The 16,918-nt window shown below is 53.0% G+C and overlaps 1 protein-coding gene across 1 annotated transcript; it reads left to right on the top strand.

The window, feature by feature from the left end:
• Window positions 1-1,058: 1,058 nt before the first annotated feature.
• Window positions 1,059-2,276, top strand: LOC120844744 (the record flags this gene model as incomplete). The annotated part of the gene is made up of 1 exon (XM_040216673.2): window positions 1,059-2,276. A coding segment is annotated over one exon (1,218 nt), but the record flags the coding sequence as incomplete, so codon positions are not given.
• Between the last annotated feature and the right edge of the window lie 14,642 nt (window positions 2,277-16,918).

Raw genomic sequence — 16,918 nt, 5'->3', positions numbered from 1 at the left:
GGTCCTTTGATGATGAAAGGAGATATGCTCTAAGCAAAGAAATACTCGAAATAGACCACAAAGGCAGCGCCCACACTGAAACGCAAAGCATTATAGAAGCTTTCCAAGACCATTACACTTATCTTTTCGGAAAGAGTATTGAGACCAAAGAGAGCGAAGAGATACAAAAACTTATAGAATGTGTGCCATCTTTAACAGACAAAGAGAAAGAGAGTGTTGAAGGCTCTCTGACCTTGGAAGAAACACAAGCTGCGATAAAAGCCCTACCGTCAGATAAGACTCCAGGCCCGGACGGCCTGGGCGCTGAGTTCTATAAGAAATTCTCATGCCTGCTGAGTCCATTCCTCCTTGATGTATTCAAAGCCGCATATGAGCACCAAACACTACCGCCAACCTTTTACGAAGGACATACAGTGCTTATACCCAAAACAGAAGACTCGTTAGCTTTGAAAAAGATGGAGGCTTACAGGCCTATATCACTTTGCAATGTAGACTATAAGATCTTCGCAAAAGTTTTAAATGAACGTTTACATCTCATAATAGACAATCTAATCGGAACTCATCAAACTTGCGGTATACGTGAAAGAAATATTCAAACGAACATACATGTTGCAAGGTCCGTAATAGATTCAATATCCGACGAACAAAATAAAGTAGCCATAGTCCAACTAGACTTATCCAAAGCATTTGATAGAGTTAGCCACTCCTTTTTATTCAGGCTACTTTCTCACGCAAACATAGGGACCACAATAATAAAGGGCATTCAGCTATGTTACAAGAACAGCACCACAAGACTAATTGTAAATAACTCACTTTCTGAACCTATACTTATAAAATCCTCGGTAAGACAAGGTTGTCCACTTTCACCACTGCTCTTTGCCATATATCTTGAACCTTTATGCCGTAGTATTATCAACAAAGATACAATTCGTGGCTATCAACTTTGCTCCGCAGAGGTGAAGCTACTAGCCTACGCCGATGATGTAGCGTTATTTTGTTCAAATAAGGCTAGTGTTGAAGAAGCACTTCAGGTAACAGAGAAATATTGCAACCTAACTGGAGCAAAGTTGAATGCAGAAAAATCAAACGGTTTTTGGATAGGAGCGTGGGCAACCACTCCAAAATGCTTTGGTGGGATTTCATGGAATCGCTGTCCTTTCAAATACCTTGGTGTTCCTCTTGACCAAACTCGTTCCACTGATCCATATTGGAGCACCGCCGTAACTATAATTAGACGTAAATCGCAGGCATGGAGGGCACGAGAAATGTCAATTTTCGCTAAAGCAGCCGTCTGTAACACCTTCTTAATATCCAAACTTATGTATGTTTTGCAAGTACTGCATTGTAATCGCTCTAAAATTCAAGCTTTTCACCGAATTTTCGCTACATTTATCTGGAGTTCTCCTTGGGAACGCATGAAACGCGATAATTTATTCTTGCCTTTGGACTCGGGAGGCCTGGGCCTGGCGCATTTATTTGTGCGCCAGCTGGTCTCAAGATTGTTTTTCTTTAGGAATTTATCCCACCCGTTTCTTCTCATGGCTGTTCAAAGAAAACTGGTTCACCATTTACCCTTTCTTACCGTCTCTACTACAAGCTCTGCTCCAAGCGGCCTCTGGGGTTTCTGGAAAGAGGTAGTCGATACCTTCTTGTTTTTAAAAGTCCGTTTTTCATTAGACTATATTTTTGAAGTACCCAGAAAGCGGTTAGCACAAGCGTTGATCGAAAGTTTTTTTCCCGCTCCGTTATACAGATCTAAGTTCGGTAACTGTGAAGGACAGGACGTTCTAAAACGTGTAAAGCGTATGTCTGTATCTCCAAGTACTGAAACGTTCATGTTTAAACTACACACGTCAACGCTTCCAGTCAAATGGTGGCTCCAGAGCCGCGGTTTCTTTGTGCCTTGGTCAATTGACTGTCGTTTATGCCACCAGCCGGAAACAATAGAGCACTGTTTTATTTACTGTACAGACGCGATTTTCTTCTGGGATGTGCTCCAAAGAACCCTAAGAAAAGATATTGACTTAACTGATCACAGTATTCGTTACTTATACGTCCCGACTGAAACAAATATCCCTTATGATTTATTTATGCTGATTGGTTTACACAGTCTCTGGAGATGCCGGATGATCGACAGAAATGCTGACATTCCACGCACAACTAAATCCATATTTCTGGAAGAAATTGCAAAAGTTAGAAGTGTTTATGAGGCCCACCCACCAGTGCCCGACTGGTTTCCTCTGTTTGATGCTTGTCTAGGACTTCCTGATTTTTAATATAGTGAAAGCAGCCAACATCCGTACATAATCAAATTACATGTCTTTCATACACAACACATTTGAAATGTGCTTGCCTTAGGAATTTGTTTAAGTGTATGCCATGAATAATTTGTACTCTCCGTTTCCGCAAAAGTGTATAGTGCCCAGAGTGAAGACATGAGTGCGACACGAGTGCAAGTACAGTCATTATGTTCAGCAAGGACTGATCACCAGGAGAGCATCCATCCACCACCTCCATCCTCATGTATATAACATTCACTGTGTGTATATACAATTCGAACTTTAAATTGTGATTTTCCATGTATTAAAGAAAAAAAAAAAAAAAAGGGGGATCGGTGGCTGAGTGGGCTGAAGCGCACACCCAGCTCGACTCGCGTGGAGCGAAAGCTCGCGCTGCAGAACCCAGGGATCCTGGGTTCCAGCCCCACCCCTGCCCGTTTCGATCTGGATGAGCATCGTACCGGCGTGCGGTCGTGTATCACTACTGCGTGCTGCACGTTAAAGACCCCAGGCTAGGGGTTGTACTGCACTGGCTAAATTGCTCATCTACAGCGTGTGACTCGTCGCAACTTTAATGGCTGACCAGCTACACGCTGTGTAAATATCCCCACAACCCCAATTTTTCTCTCTTCGGGCTCCTTGGGAATGCGAAGAGACCCTTGAGGGAACAGTACAAGGAGGCAACTGAAGGGTACATTGCGAGTTTTGTGACTACATAAAGCCGTCAGCGCGGAGTGACGTGACGTCATGATGTCTCCTTACTTCACAGTCTCACGTGACATTACGTTTTCACCTAACGTCACAGTTTCACGTGACGTCATGGTGTGACATGACGATGTCATGTCATAATCACTCCTTACCGCACGTTCCTCGTGCATCGACGCACCTTGCGCTGCTTTTAATACATGAAAGGGCTTTAAAATGCGCGGCTATGGAGCGACCTCTGAGAGGAAAGTGTGTTGCGGCTCTCGATCGTGGTACGCCGCTCTCACGCGCTCGCCAATAGTGGATGTCGGTTCTTGTAAGAAACGCTAGAAACGCCAAGCGTGATTTTTATCCAGGGACTTTAGCTCACAGCCATAGCCTCCACTACTCACAAAGCCTGGCAGTTCGACGACGGAGCCATAGAGTGTCCATGGTGGCAGATTTGGAGCGCGAGGATCTGGTAGCACGGAAGCATCAAAGTGTCCCTTGTCGGGAAACAGAAAGCCCCTCTATCCTGATAAAAGTGGCGCCGTTCATTGTTGTGTAAATGCTGGAGACACGTGCCGCGCGCCACTTCTGGGAAGAACATGGCGTCTGAAATCTAGTTCAGTGCTGCGCTGTACCGCCATGATCTTCCCAAGAGCTGCTCGTAGCACGATCTTGCATCGACGCACCTTGCGCTGCCTTTAAACATGAAGGGGCTTTAGGGAAACCTAGAGTTCCTGTATAGGCTCCTTACGGGAGCCCGAGCTGCGCGTCTGTTCTCCACGTGCCGCCGTGCCGCTATTCGCCGAGATCCGACGACGTGAGAAGCCGGATCAAGTGTCGTGCAGGAAAGGAGACGTGCCCCGGCGTACGTACCCCTGCTTTTGAGCGCGGCGCGCGCCTCGAACGCGCGGCGCCGCTATTCGCCGAATACAGTCACGTGAGGAGCAGACTCCGCATGTCGTGCAGGAAAACCGGCGCTCCGGGGGTGAACGCGCAACTTTGGCTCCCGTAGGGAGCATATACAGGAACTCTAGGGGAACCTGGACGTCAGCGCACAGTGTTTGCAGGGGCGAGGAGCCGAAACACACTTGTTCGCTTGAAGTGTGTTTCGGCGTCTCGCCGCAGCGAAGCGCCGGTCACGTGGCTCTCCTCTCATCCGCTGTCTGCCGCTCCAACTTTTCCAATTTGGCGGCCAGTTCTCGTGGCGATCTGTGAGGCTTTGTTAGTACACGGCCCCTCGATCGCTCCGTCGCTCTCCGCTCCGTCGCTGCGATCGAGCGGCCGTGGTCAGTTATATAGGAGGCTATGTCACAGCGCTGGTTTGGCTTCTCTGAATCCTATCGGTCGCTTCACATCTCATGGCGAATTCCACTGGGCGTTTTGGAGCGCGCCGGGATCAGTCGACCAGATCCGGATTGGAGCACAAGATCCGAACGGGGTCGCGCCGCTACGGATCCCCAGTGGAACATGACCACTGCTCCGGGATCGGCGGATGCTTTCCCGTCATTCAACTGCCCGGGAATCCCCTTTTCGCGGCCGCCGCGGTCGTTTCGAAGACGTTTTCGCTACGCGGCGCTAACACGTGTTCGACGCACGAGTGGCAGGAATGGCTCAGGCGCTTCTAGCAAAGATTGCCGGAATGCCCGTAGCGCGGCAAATACCTTCTCTTCTCCTTCCTGGAAAACGAACCGGCTGTCGAGCCAATGGGTAAGCAAGAGGCCACTACGAATTCTTGTGATGTCGAGACAATCTAGGAGCCCAGCCCGCGACGTGCTTCTTCTTCTTCTGAGGCGAGATGCCCCACGAGAAAAGAAGTCACGTGTGTGCGCCGAGGGCTGGCCCGGCTGGCTTCCGGTTAAATCTGCCGAAATTGTGGGAGCGACTTTTCTCGTGGCGAATTCCATGGGTCGTTTTGGAGCGCGCCGGGATCGACTTTTCCGGGGCGAGCCTATTTCACTGGGGGCGATCGGGATCGAGGCGAACGTGTTTCACTGGTCGTTTTGGATTAGCTCCCGCTCCAGATCTCGATCTGGATCCGAGAAAAGTCGCTCCCCCGATTTTGGCGGATTCAACCGGAAGCCAGCCGGGTCAGCCCTCGGCACACACACGTGACTTCCTTTCTCGCGGGCATCTCGCCTGATCTCGCCTCAGAAGAAATGGTAATGGCCGCTTGCTTACCCCTTGGCTCGACAGCCGGTTCGTTTTCCAGGAAGGAGAAGAGAAGGTATTTGCCACGCAACGGGCATTCCGGCAATCTTTACTAGACGCTCCTGAGCCATTCCTGCCGCTCGTGCGTCGAACACGTGTTAGCGCCGCGATTGCGAAAACTTTGATGCTTGGAACTTGGAACCAGCTTCTACCAGACACCTGGGCTGTGTTCCAAAATTTACTCGATCCGACTCCGAAGTAAACGTTTCGTACCGTGGCGTTCCAAAACTTACTCGAGCTTACTCGATGACGTCGGAACTCGCGTTCCAGAAGCGGGTTGTTTACTCCGGAGTAATTACTCGCGCTACCGTCCTCGATCGGAGGGTAAAGTCGGATCAAATCGAGTAAATACGTCACGTGATCTGTTCGTCGTCTGCTTTCTGCGCCGACAGCCGTCAAAGCTCGCTTGCTCCGTTGGTTTTGGTGGCGGACGTTCGAAATGACAAAGAATTAGGTGCAGCATGTGTGGTTATTGCGATTTGGTGTTGTCAATGCAGGAATTGACTGCATTACATCCAGACCGTCCACCTTCCCCGGGAACGTGTACTTGTTATTATCTGGGTGCGACCGTAAACAGGAGCTTCTCCGCATCCTCGTCCTCGGCGTTGGGGGAATGCCGTATTCTCACGTTCAAGGCCGAAAATGTTTGAACTCGGTATATGATAACGTAGTATTTTTGTTTCCTTCAGAGTGTGCGTAATGAGAGGATAACGTTTGTAAAGCAGTGAAGGCTTCGAAAATTTTACTGTAATCACATTCGCGTCAAAGCGAACGTGAGTTTCATATCATTCTGGAGAAAGCACCCTCGCGCTGTACCGCTACACCGTGTGGAATATATTCCTGCAAAACATAATCGGTGCAAATTACAATGCGTGGAATATATGCGTTTAGGGCACCGTGACTAGAATTGCAGCGATCGCGTTGATTAATAAAAACACATTTTTTTTATGTCTAGCTGTAAGGAGTAAGTAATTTTGATCATACAACTCAAAATGAAGGTCAGTAAAAGGAGCTGGTGGATCCACCTCAAAAAACACCGCGTCGTCATTAACATTACCGTTCTTCGGGTGCTTTCTCCATGATCAAAAGGATCGTCTGCTATTTTCTGCCATCGCTGCTGTGTTTTCTTTTTGCCGTTGCCCAAGACGAAGCCAATCCGCGTAGTATCCAGGTGATTATCCTGGCTGTTCAAAAATCGAGTTGCGGATCGTTTACTCGCGATGTCACGTGGTATTACCCGCTGACGTAGGAGGCAGATTACTCGAGTAAAATTTGGAACATAGCCCTGGTTTGTTTCAAAAATACCCAGGACGTTTTGGGGCAATGAATCGATCACATAGCAGGCGGTAGACAAGTAGACAGCGTTGAAAATATTTATTCCACCGATTGTTATGAAGTCCGATGGTGTCGGTGTCGCAGTTTTGAAGCACTGTCAGTTCAGCTCAACACCACGTTACAAAAGACGGTTTGGGGTACTGCCGGTGCTAACGCAATTTCACAGTAGAAATAGGAATTGCATGAAAAAACTGGACAGAAACACTTTATACGGTGGCGTAAATGCCGAACATATATCAGCGATGTCACTTTCCTCGGTTAGGGCTATCTGCTTTGTCAGCGAATGAAGAACATCTCGATAAAATAAAAAGCGGAAAATACTCCCCGTGTCAAGTTTTCTAATTACAGCCACTGGTTGATGTCGTACCGTGGCAATTCCCGGCCCTTCGAACGCGCTCGCACTTTGTAGAGTCACATTTCCAGCGATTCCGCGCCGCACACGAACGAAGGTAAGCAATCAAGATGACGGAGTGTTCCCCGTGTTGTCCTCGCCGTCAGCGCGGTGTGACAGGGTTGTCGAACAACAAATCGGGCAACACTGTTGCCGGGCGGCAGCAGCATGTTGCCCGACTGTTGTTGTTGCCGCGATGTGACAGGGTTGCCGGCAACACGACTTCCCCGTGTTGCCGGATAGAGTTGTCCAACTGTCCCCTCAGTGTGACAGGACCTTTACCCCTTGGCTCGACAGCCGGTTCGTTTTCCAGGAAGGAGAAGAGAAGGTTTTGCCGCGCTACGGGCATTCCGGCAATCTTTGATAGAAGCTCCCGAGCCATTCCTGCCGCTCGTGCGTCGAACACGTGTTAGCGCCGCGATTGCGAAAACGTCTTCGAAACGACCGCGGCAGCCGCGGAAAGGGGATTCCCTGGCAGTTGAATGACATGAAGGCAAATGCCGATCCCAGAGCAGTGGTCATGTTCCACGGGGCATCCATCGCCGGCGCGACCCCGTTCGGATTGTGAGCTCCATTTCTGATTTGGTCAACTGAGCCCGGCGCGCTCCGAAACACCCAGTGGAATTCGCCATCGGATCCAGATCGAGATCTGGAGCGGGAGCTAATCCAAAACGACCAGTGAAACATGTCGGTCTCAATCCCGATCGCCCAGTGAAATAGGCTCGCTCCAGAAAAGTCGATCCCGGCGCGCTCCAAAACGACCAGTGGAATTCGCCATCAGTCATTTTCTGGCCCATCCTATATTTGCAAAAAAACAAAAACAAAACATGCGTTGTGGCGTATTTTAACGTGAGAACTCGGGCCATATTACCTTAATTATCGATCTGTTTAGAAATGCAACGTTTTGCTTTTTTTTTTTTCACATTCTGTACGTGCGTGAATCAAGGCGGGCGTTGATGATGATCCCGTGACAACTGTGAATGTGGTCATCCAACTCAGCTTTCTTGGTTCTACGGCGTCGCGTACCTCAAAAGGCAAGAGAAACTGTTCGCTGATAGTTTGGAGTTGGGCCTGCGATGGTTGAGCATGGCCCGGCGGTCGATGAGGTACTCCGCAGGCGATGAAAGCTCGGCGAGTTAGAGTTTCAACTGTTTATTTACAGTTACAAACTATGTACAGTGGCTATGTACAAAGTAGGGGATTGACATTTTGGGGCAGGATGCCTCAAACAACTCCCGAAGTTCCGTCAAAATCAGCTCCTCTCGCTCGGGCAACGGCCTTTGAGGACCCTCACCTCCTCTCTCTCGGGCATCGGTCAACCAATAGTTTCAAAACCCGTGAAAGGCACGTGGGGTCCATTGCCCAATGATCAGCCGGGGGTCGTCACAGGCATTCATCAAGTTCGCAACGGCCCTTGGCTGACAGCTCCGTAGAGTCGCCCACGCAAGCGGTCGCAGACAGACCGGCGCCGGTTCCGAACGTCTCGCAGTTTCCCCAGTGCTTTGGGTTGCCGCCAGGACGGCGCCGTCAGCGGGTCCCTCGAGGTGGAACCCGACCCGGCCCGGCGAGGCCGACATGCGGCGGACGCCTACGACACAAAAACACAGACACCCCCCGGCACCGAAAGCAACAGACCCCCGCAGGGGGAACAACCTACTGTCCCCCAAGACGCTAACACGGGCGGGCCTGCGACCCTAACCAAAACCCCGTAAACAAAACGGTTTTAGGGCAAAGAAAGACCCCGATGCCCTCCCCCGGCGGCCACGGCGGTGGCGTGACCGCAAGCGCCTGCCCGCAAAGAAAAAAGGGGGCCGCCACAGCTTCCTTACACCTTCCCCCCAAGACTGTTCCTGGTCCTTCTTGGACCTGCTAACAGTTATTTAAAAAAAAAAGCATGGGAAACCTAAAGGAGCCCGACACAAGTGTGTTCATAACGTGCAGACAGCACACCGGACTAACCTTGCGGTCACGGTGTCCGATAAACATGTAAAACAAACAAAAATCGCTACCATTTTCAACCGCGACAAAAACTACGAATGCGGATGACGTGGAGCAATGCCCTTCATACAACAACCATACTCTCAGTGGTGGGAAAGCTAACAAAACGGATACACAGAATATAGTTTTCACTTCCTACTCCTAAGTGCGCTTGAATAGAAACGTGGTAAACGGTCACATCAATGAAAGCACACACACACACCCGCGAACGCTTCCGCGGTCGCCTAGCATTGGGAGGCCCGGCTCCTCTCGTCACCCAGTCCGGAAGGGCGGCTGGCCGCGTCGCAGGGCCCCCAGCATCGGTTTGATATTCTGGACAGAGCGTCCGCGTTCCCGTGTCTAACACCCTTCCTGTGTACGACCTTGACGTCGTACCTCTGGAGGGCTAGAGCCCACCTGGTTAGTTTGGCACCGTGAGGGACGCTCAGGGTGAGGAACGACAGAGGGTTGTGATCGGAGACCACCGTCACGGAAGCGCCGAATAGCCATACGTCGAACTTCTTTAGACCCCAGATCACCCCGAATGCTTCTCGCTCGATTGTGGACCACCGCGTCTGAGTGGGTGTAAAGCGGTGACTGGCGAACGCAATTGGCTTCTCCTGCCCACCCTCTCCCATTTGGGCCAAACAGGCTCCCACCGCGATGGCCGAGGCATCGGTGTACAGCCAGTAAGGCTTTTCCGGATCGGGCGTGTAGAGCGCCACCGCGTCGCACAGCGCCTTTTTCAAAGCCGCGAATGCCCTGTCGGCATCATCGTTCCACGGCAGCCTGGACGGCACCTTTTTACTAGTTAGTTCGGTGAGTGGTCTCGCAGTCTCGGCATAGTTTGCGATGTAGTCCCTATAATATCCGCATAGGCCCAGCGCGCTACGCAGCTCCCGCTTAGTGGTAGGAACCCGCAAACCCTCGATCGCTGCCAGCTTCGTCGGGTCTGGCGCGTGTTTTCCAGACCCCACCACGTGTCCAAGGTACCTGATCTCGGGCAGCGCCACTTGGCACTTTTCGATATTGGCCGAAAGTCCTACTTTCTCCAGTGCTGTGAAGACAGCTTCCAGGTGCCTCGCGTGTTCGGGGAGTGTCCCACTAAACACCGCGATATCGTCAAGGTACGCGCAGGAATAGCGCTGGTGCTCGCAAAGAACTGAGTTCATGATACGCTGGAAGGTCGCAGCTGCGTTCTTCAGGCCGAAAGGCATGACGCGCCAGGCGAACTGCCCCCGATGGGACACAAACGCCGTGGCGAGCTGAGACTCCTCCGCCAACGGCACCTGCCAGTAGCCCCTCCGAAGGTCGATAAGTGTGACAAAGTTTGCTCTACCGACGCGCATGATGAGATCGTGCGGGAACTGCATCGGAAAAGCGTCTGTCTCCGTCGCCGAGTTAAGCTGCCGATAGTCTACACAGAGACGCACCGAGCCATCCCTTTTCGCCACGCACACGACGGGATGAGCGAAGGGACTCTCGCATTCGTAGATCAGGCCCGTCTGGAGCAGCTCGTCAATTTGGCGCCCGACCTCCCCCCGTAACATTTCGGGAATGCGGTAAGGGTGGGCCCGCTTCGGCACGTACCCCGGGTCCAGCCTAATGTGGTGTTCTCCCACTTCTGCGATCCCTGTGTTGGGCGAGAAGAGCGCGTGATGCCTGTCGAACACCGCCCGAATGAGCCGCCTGTCATCCCCCAGATGAGCCACGTACGACTCCGGCAGTCGCATCGCAGGACAGATGCTCATGCTTCGCGGGGTGCACTCTATATCTCCGAAGTCGCCATCTTCCTGGAATACAACACCAATGCTCTGAACGCGACAGGTGTAGGGTCGCAGCTTGTTGGCATGCACCAGTCTGTGCTTACCGTCCGGCATGTCCACGTAGTACGACTGGTCTCGAAATTTCGCTCGGACGTCGCACGGCCCTATCCATTTCGGATACATCTTACCCGGTCGGTCCGAGTCGAACACTAACACCTTTTCGCCCACCCCAAACGCCTTCGGGGAGGCCCGTTTGTTATGCTGCGTCGCATACGCGTTCTGCCGGGCCGGCGCCGTCAGCTCGGCCTCCTCTGCGGCGCGCTCGATTTGACCCTTTAGGTTCCGCAGGTACTCTGCAGGTGACTCCCTTAGTGTTACCGGGATCGGAATGTCGCCCGTCCAAGACTGCTGCAACACTGTCAACGGGCCAGTGGGGCTTCGGCCGTACAGCATCTGGAAGGGCGACACACCAGTTGTGTCGTGCGGCACCTCACGGTACGCCCACAGCAGGAAAGGTACGAACCTGTCCCAGCCACGGCCCTCCTTTTCGATGACATGGAACAGCATGTTTTTAAACACCCTGTTCCAGCGCTCGACGGCGCCGTTGCTCTCGGGGTGGTCAGGTGTCGAAAACCGAGGGCTGCAGCCGAGGCGAGCGAGAAACTCTCTCGTGAGCTGGGCCGTAAAGTTAGTGCCACAGTCGGAACATATGACGCTTGGTATCCCTGTCCTGCTGAAGATGGTCAACAGCGCCTCGCAGGTTGCCTTCGCCGACAGCGACCGCAAGCACACCACTTCTGGCCAGCGTGTGCACAAGTCAATAACGCAAAGCGCGTACCTGTGGCCTCTAGCTGACGGCGTGTCAAGTGGTCCGATTACGTCGATGTTTACCGTTTGGAAAGGAAACTCGGGTCTCGTCAGTGGGGCAATAGGAACGCGGTCTGTCTGCCTCAGGTCGGATCTAACCTGGCAACCATGGCAGCTCGAGCAGTGCTCCCTAACGTCCCTCTCTATCCCCGGCCAGTAGAAAGCGTACTTGACCCGCGCTTTCGTCTTTCGGAAACCCAGATGTCCGCCCCAGCATGACTCATGTGCCAATCCCATCACCTCGGGTCTCCGCTGAGCCGGCAGTACCAACTGGTGGACGTTTTGCCCCAACAACCTGTCCCGATGAAAGAGCAACCCGTCTTTAATCAGCATGCCGCTCCGTTTCCTGCGCCCGTTTTCCCAGGCCTCTTTCAGAGTAGGGTCTTTTAGCTGTTGCTCTCGGAACTTTGATCGCTCCGAGAGCCCGTCATCTGTTTCGATCTCCGCTGCGTCCGAAGGACTCGATTCCCTACGGGCGTTGTTGCCGCCCTCTTCCTCGCAAGTCTGGACACTGGTCTCCAACCCCTCTACGGACTCCGGCGGAGGAGTGGACGTCGCGAGCTGTTCTGTTTCCCCCGCCGCGACGGCCGCGATTGCTCCGATCGGTGCGTTCGAGCTTTCCGATTTTTGCAGCAGCTCCCACGCTTCTCCGGAAAGCAGGCAATCGGTCCGCGAAATAAGTCGGTCGGTCAGCGCACAAAGAGTCGGCACCGCCTCGTGAACGTCGGCGAGGACCGAATTCAAGCTGTGCATAGTCAACGGCAACACTACCAGACGCGCCTCCACCGACTCTCCGAAAGCAGATTTGAGCCGAATCTTCCCGGAAGGGCTCCTCAACTTCTCAGGGACCAGAGACTCCCTTACCACGGTTATATCTGCGCCTGTGTCGACAATAGCGTTGAGCATGCGTCCTCCACAAGCTAGTCTGGTGTTCACGAGACCGCTGGGCGGCAACGAGTGCGGCTCCCCGACGACCCGGGCGGTCAGTCTGTCGCCTTCTGATGGAACATCGCCCTTGCCGTTTGCGCGCCCGCTCCCAGCGTGCGGACAATTCGCCCTCTGGTGGCCCAAAGAGCCGCAGCCGAAGCAACCCCTTCGCCGATCTGAGTTTGGCCCCCCGGCCGGCCCTCGCGTGAATTTCGTCGACCCGAATGTGCTCCCGGACTTCGTTTTGCCCTCGTCTCGAGGGCTCGATTGTTGGACCTTTGCGTCGACCTTTTTCGAGGCGGCTCCCCTACCTTCGGCCTGCTCAAATACCCTCATCAACCTGGCCAGCTCATGCGCCCTGTGCCAGTTCGTGTCCTCTTTTAGAGTGACGTAGCTCAGCGCTTCAGGCGTCATTCTGGCCTTGACCTGGTCGGCTACTAAAAGGTCGATCAGGTCGTCCTTGGTCTTAATTTCCCTCGCTTCCACATAGAAGTGGAGATAGCTTCGCAGCCGTGTAGCAAACGGCATCCACGCCTCCTCTTTTCCTTTGGCGGCGCTAAGAAAACGCTTTAGATACTCCCCGGGCGCGAGCTGCAGCTCCTCGAGAACGGTATCTTTTACCCGATCATAATCGTTGAGCTCGGCCGCGGAGAGCCGGGTAGCTAGGTACCTTACTCGCTCCACCACATGCGGGAACACTAGCTGGCCCCATATAGCCCTTGGCACGCCATACGTCTCGAAGGTAGTCTCCACAGCCTCGAACCACACAGGTACCTCGGCCTCAGATGGGAATCTCCGTATGACTCCGGACAAAATTTTGCTGAAATGTTTCAGATCGTTTTGTGTTTCTCGTTCGCCCGTCACCGCTGGTCTGCCCTCTGCTGCGCGGTGAACGCCTAATCTAGCGAGCTCTAGCTCTATCTCGAGAGCCCTTGTGCGCTCTTTTGCCTCTTCCAACCTGAGCTCGCTTTCGCGCTCGCTCGTCGGCGTCCGCGACGACGTGCTCGTTCCACTTCCCCCCGCCGCCCCGTCGACGCTCATCGCCCCTCCGGTGCGTTTGTTCGGGTTAAGGTGCCGAAACCTCGTTATCATACGACTGGCCTGGCCTGCGACTCGACCGCTCCCTCCCCAAAAGGGAAACAAGAAAGAGCTCACAACTTCTGCAGGTCCGCGTGGGGTCCGTGCTGCTGCAGCTCTTCCACCAGTCGTCCTTGTCGCTGGCTTTGATCGCCCGGTCGGGAACGAACTTGACTGCGCTGGTCCAGCTGTTCACCCGACGAACGGCTTGCCTTGGGTCGCGGGCAGGACTCCTCTGGTCCTGGCCACCGGCTTCTGGCTCGGTTACCCGGCTTGCCGCTCCGTTGATCGTACGCCGTCGTTGGTTCTCGGCAGACACTCAGGCTGCCGCCTGGAGGTTCCCCTGCCGTGGCTTCCCTCGGGACAGAGTCGGGGCTCCGCTGGTCCCGGCTGCTGGTCGTGGTTGCTCTGGCTCCCAGGGTTGCCAGAAGCTCAGCACTTGGCTGCGTTGTCTTGACTCACTTTGAGCACTTTCCTTGATCTTCAATCGCCGACGAAGTTCTCTAAAGACCGCCCTGTCGACTGCGCCAGAAACTGTTCGCTGATAGTTTGGAGTTGGGCCTGCGATGGTTGAGCATGGCCCGGCGGTCGATGAGGTACTCCGCAGGCGATGAAAGCTCGGCGAGTTAGAGTTTCAACTGTTTATTTACAGTTACAAACTATGTACAGTGGCTATGTACAAAGTAGGGGATTGACATTTTGGGGCAGGATGCCTCAAACAACTCCCGAAGTTCCGTCAAAATCAGCTCCTCTCGCTCGGGCAACGGCCTTTGAGGACCCTCACCTCCTCTCTCTCGGGCATCGGTCAACCAATAGTTTCAAAACCCGTGAAAGGCACGTGGGGTCCATTGCCCAATGATCAGCCGGGGGTCGTCACAGGCATTCATCAAGTTCGCAACGGCCCTTGGCTGACAGCTCCGTAGAGTCGCCCACGCAAGCGGTCGCAGACAGACCGGCGCCGGTTCCGAACGTCTCGCAGTTTCCCCAGTGCTTTGGGTTGCCGCCAGGACGGCGCCGTCAGCGGGTCCCTCGAGGTGGAACCCGACCCGGCCCGGCGAGGCCGACATGCGGCGGACGCCTACGACACAAAAACACAGACACCCCCCGGCACCGAAAGCAACAGACCCCCGCAGGGGGAACAACCTACTGTCCCCCAAGACGCTAACACGGGCGGGCCTGCGACCCTAACCAAAACCCCGTAAACAAAACGGTTTTAGGGCAAAGAAAGACCCCGATGCCCTCCCCCGGCGGCCACGGCGGTGGCGTGACCGCAAGCGCCTGCCCGCAAAGAAAAAAGGGGGCCGCCACAGCTTCCTTACAGCAAGAATACGCAAGTTCGGCCGAGTTAGCGCTACACATGGCTCGCACGTAACGCCCTTGCATGCACCATGACGATGTGCATTCTACTTCCCCTTGTAAAGAAAAAAAACGATAGTACACAGTTTGCGTTGCAAAAAACTACGACGACCACAACAATGAGAGCTGGTGGGACGTCAGCGCAGGCCATGAAACCACTGCGCTCGTGCTTTCGGCTTCGCTTGCACTTATGTTCAAATAGAGTTTGAGTACGTAGACGCTTCAGACACGCGCCAGATTACAGCCGCTATTGCCGACTTTCTCTTATCTTACCTGACTTTAATCTTACCGACATACCCCAAGCCACTGAAACGGGCGCGCGCCACCCAGCCTCTTCGGAAACGCCAATGCTGGGAAAAAGGACACAGCAGAACCTAAAATGGCAATAACCTGACCTGCTATGGTAATGATGAAGTGAAGTAAAAGGAGGAAACAAAAGTAATAAGAGGAAACATAAACGCAAGGCATATCTGCCATGCAGAGTTACTGAGAGATGCAAAAGTCCTTATAATCAGAAAACACATTAAGAAAGGGCCCACTGAATAGCCGAGATGTATCATGAGACGGTGGTTTAAAAAGCGCAAAGGACTAAGAAGGAAAGGAGGGGACAGGACAAAGCGCTTACTAAATATGTTGTATTTGTAGAAGCAGTGAGTTTAATTTTATCTTTCTTTTCTCCTTTTTCACTTCCACCTTGTCGTTCTCTATAGATGCTCGATTAAATTTGACAGTTGTAAGTAAGCTCTCTGTCCTGTCCCCTCCTTCTTAATCATTTGCGCTTTTCAGACCACCCTCTAGATGTTCAACCAACTAGCCCCCCAATTAATTTTGATGTATCATGAGGACGCTACAATCCAGCAGAGTCAATCCAGCACTGAGGGGATATGAGTCTCCGGGTTTGCCTTGCGATACTCTGAGCTCTAGGTCACGTGGTGCTGAATTGGCTGTTATAGTTACTCTGGAATGGCTCGCGGCATCGGCCGCGGTCATATACTCATAAAAGGGAAAAGCAGGCGCGCGGCAGCGCTAACAAGGCATTGTGCGTTGCCATGGCATTACTACGTCCTACATACATTGTCTCAAAACCATTCTCTAGGTCTCGATGGCAATGAAATCTCGAAGTTCTGCAGCAAAATCGCAGGGCAAAGCCGACCTCGGCCGCATCGGGTGTTAAGCCAACGGCACGTGCCGCAAGCCGTTTCCTTCATACCAATCTCTGTGGCTCGGTCGATTTACTTGCACCTCCTGCACCGGTGCAGAAAAGTGCAGGGCTGTGTACTTCCAGTCGCATCTCAACACACACACCGGAAGTACACACTGTCCTACACTTTGGTGCACCAGTGCAAGAGGTGCAAGTAACTCAAATGACACTATACTTCGTTTCAGCTGAAGTCCAGACGCGCAGCCGATGCTATAAGCGTGAGCTCCGGGCTTTCAGCGTCCCTGCCAAGCAGGTGCGCTCGTGCAGTGCAAGCACTGTTCAGTGCCATATGCTCGCGCTTGTAGCATCGGCTGCGTCTGGGCCTCAGCTGAAACGAAGCATAGTGCATAGTGCCATATAAAAAGAGGCGCTATATGGCCAAAGTTTATCGCGTCTGTGCAGTCGCGCAGCTTGAGTGCGGCACAAACCTGTACGCGTGCAACCTTTTCTGAAATGACATAAACAGCGAGCTGGGGTGCTATGTTGCGCTTTTTGCACTCCCAGGAGACTTGGAAGAGGGAAGTGACGTCAACGACCATAGCAATTTCAGATTGGATGTTGACAGAAGAAAACAAAATCAACATCCAATCTGCATTTGCTGCGTTGTTGACGTCACTTCCCTCTCCCTAGTCTCCTGGGAGTGCAAAAAGCGCAACATAGCCCCCCTGGATTGGAGCCCTGGGTCACTCTGCTCAAATAGCTCGCTGCCGTTGCGTGGGTGCGTCGGTGTTGAAAGTGAACAGGAGGCGCGTATACGTCGAGGCATTGCGCGTTCTCACGGCATCACTGCGTGCATCATCTCATCATTTCAGACGAGCCTGTGAACAACTTCGTCTTCTTC

Source organism: Ixodes scapularis, unplaced genomic scaffold (assembly GCF_016920785.2).
Source record: "Ixodes scapularis isolate PalLabHiFi unplaced genomic scaffold, ASM1692078v2 PGA_scaffold4__175_contigs__length_147842914, whole genome shotgun sequence".
Classification (NCBI taxonomy): domain Eukaryota; kingdom Metazoa; phylum Arthropoda; class Arachnida; order Ixodida; family Ixodidae; genus Ixodes; species Ixodes scapularis.
The sequence above is the reverse complement of the archived record's forward strand: the minus strand, read 5'-3'. Positions and strand labels throughout refer to the sequence as shown.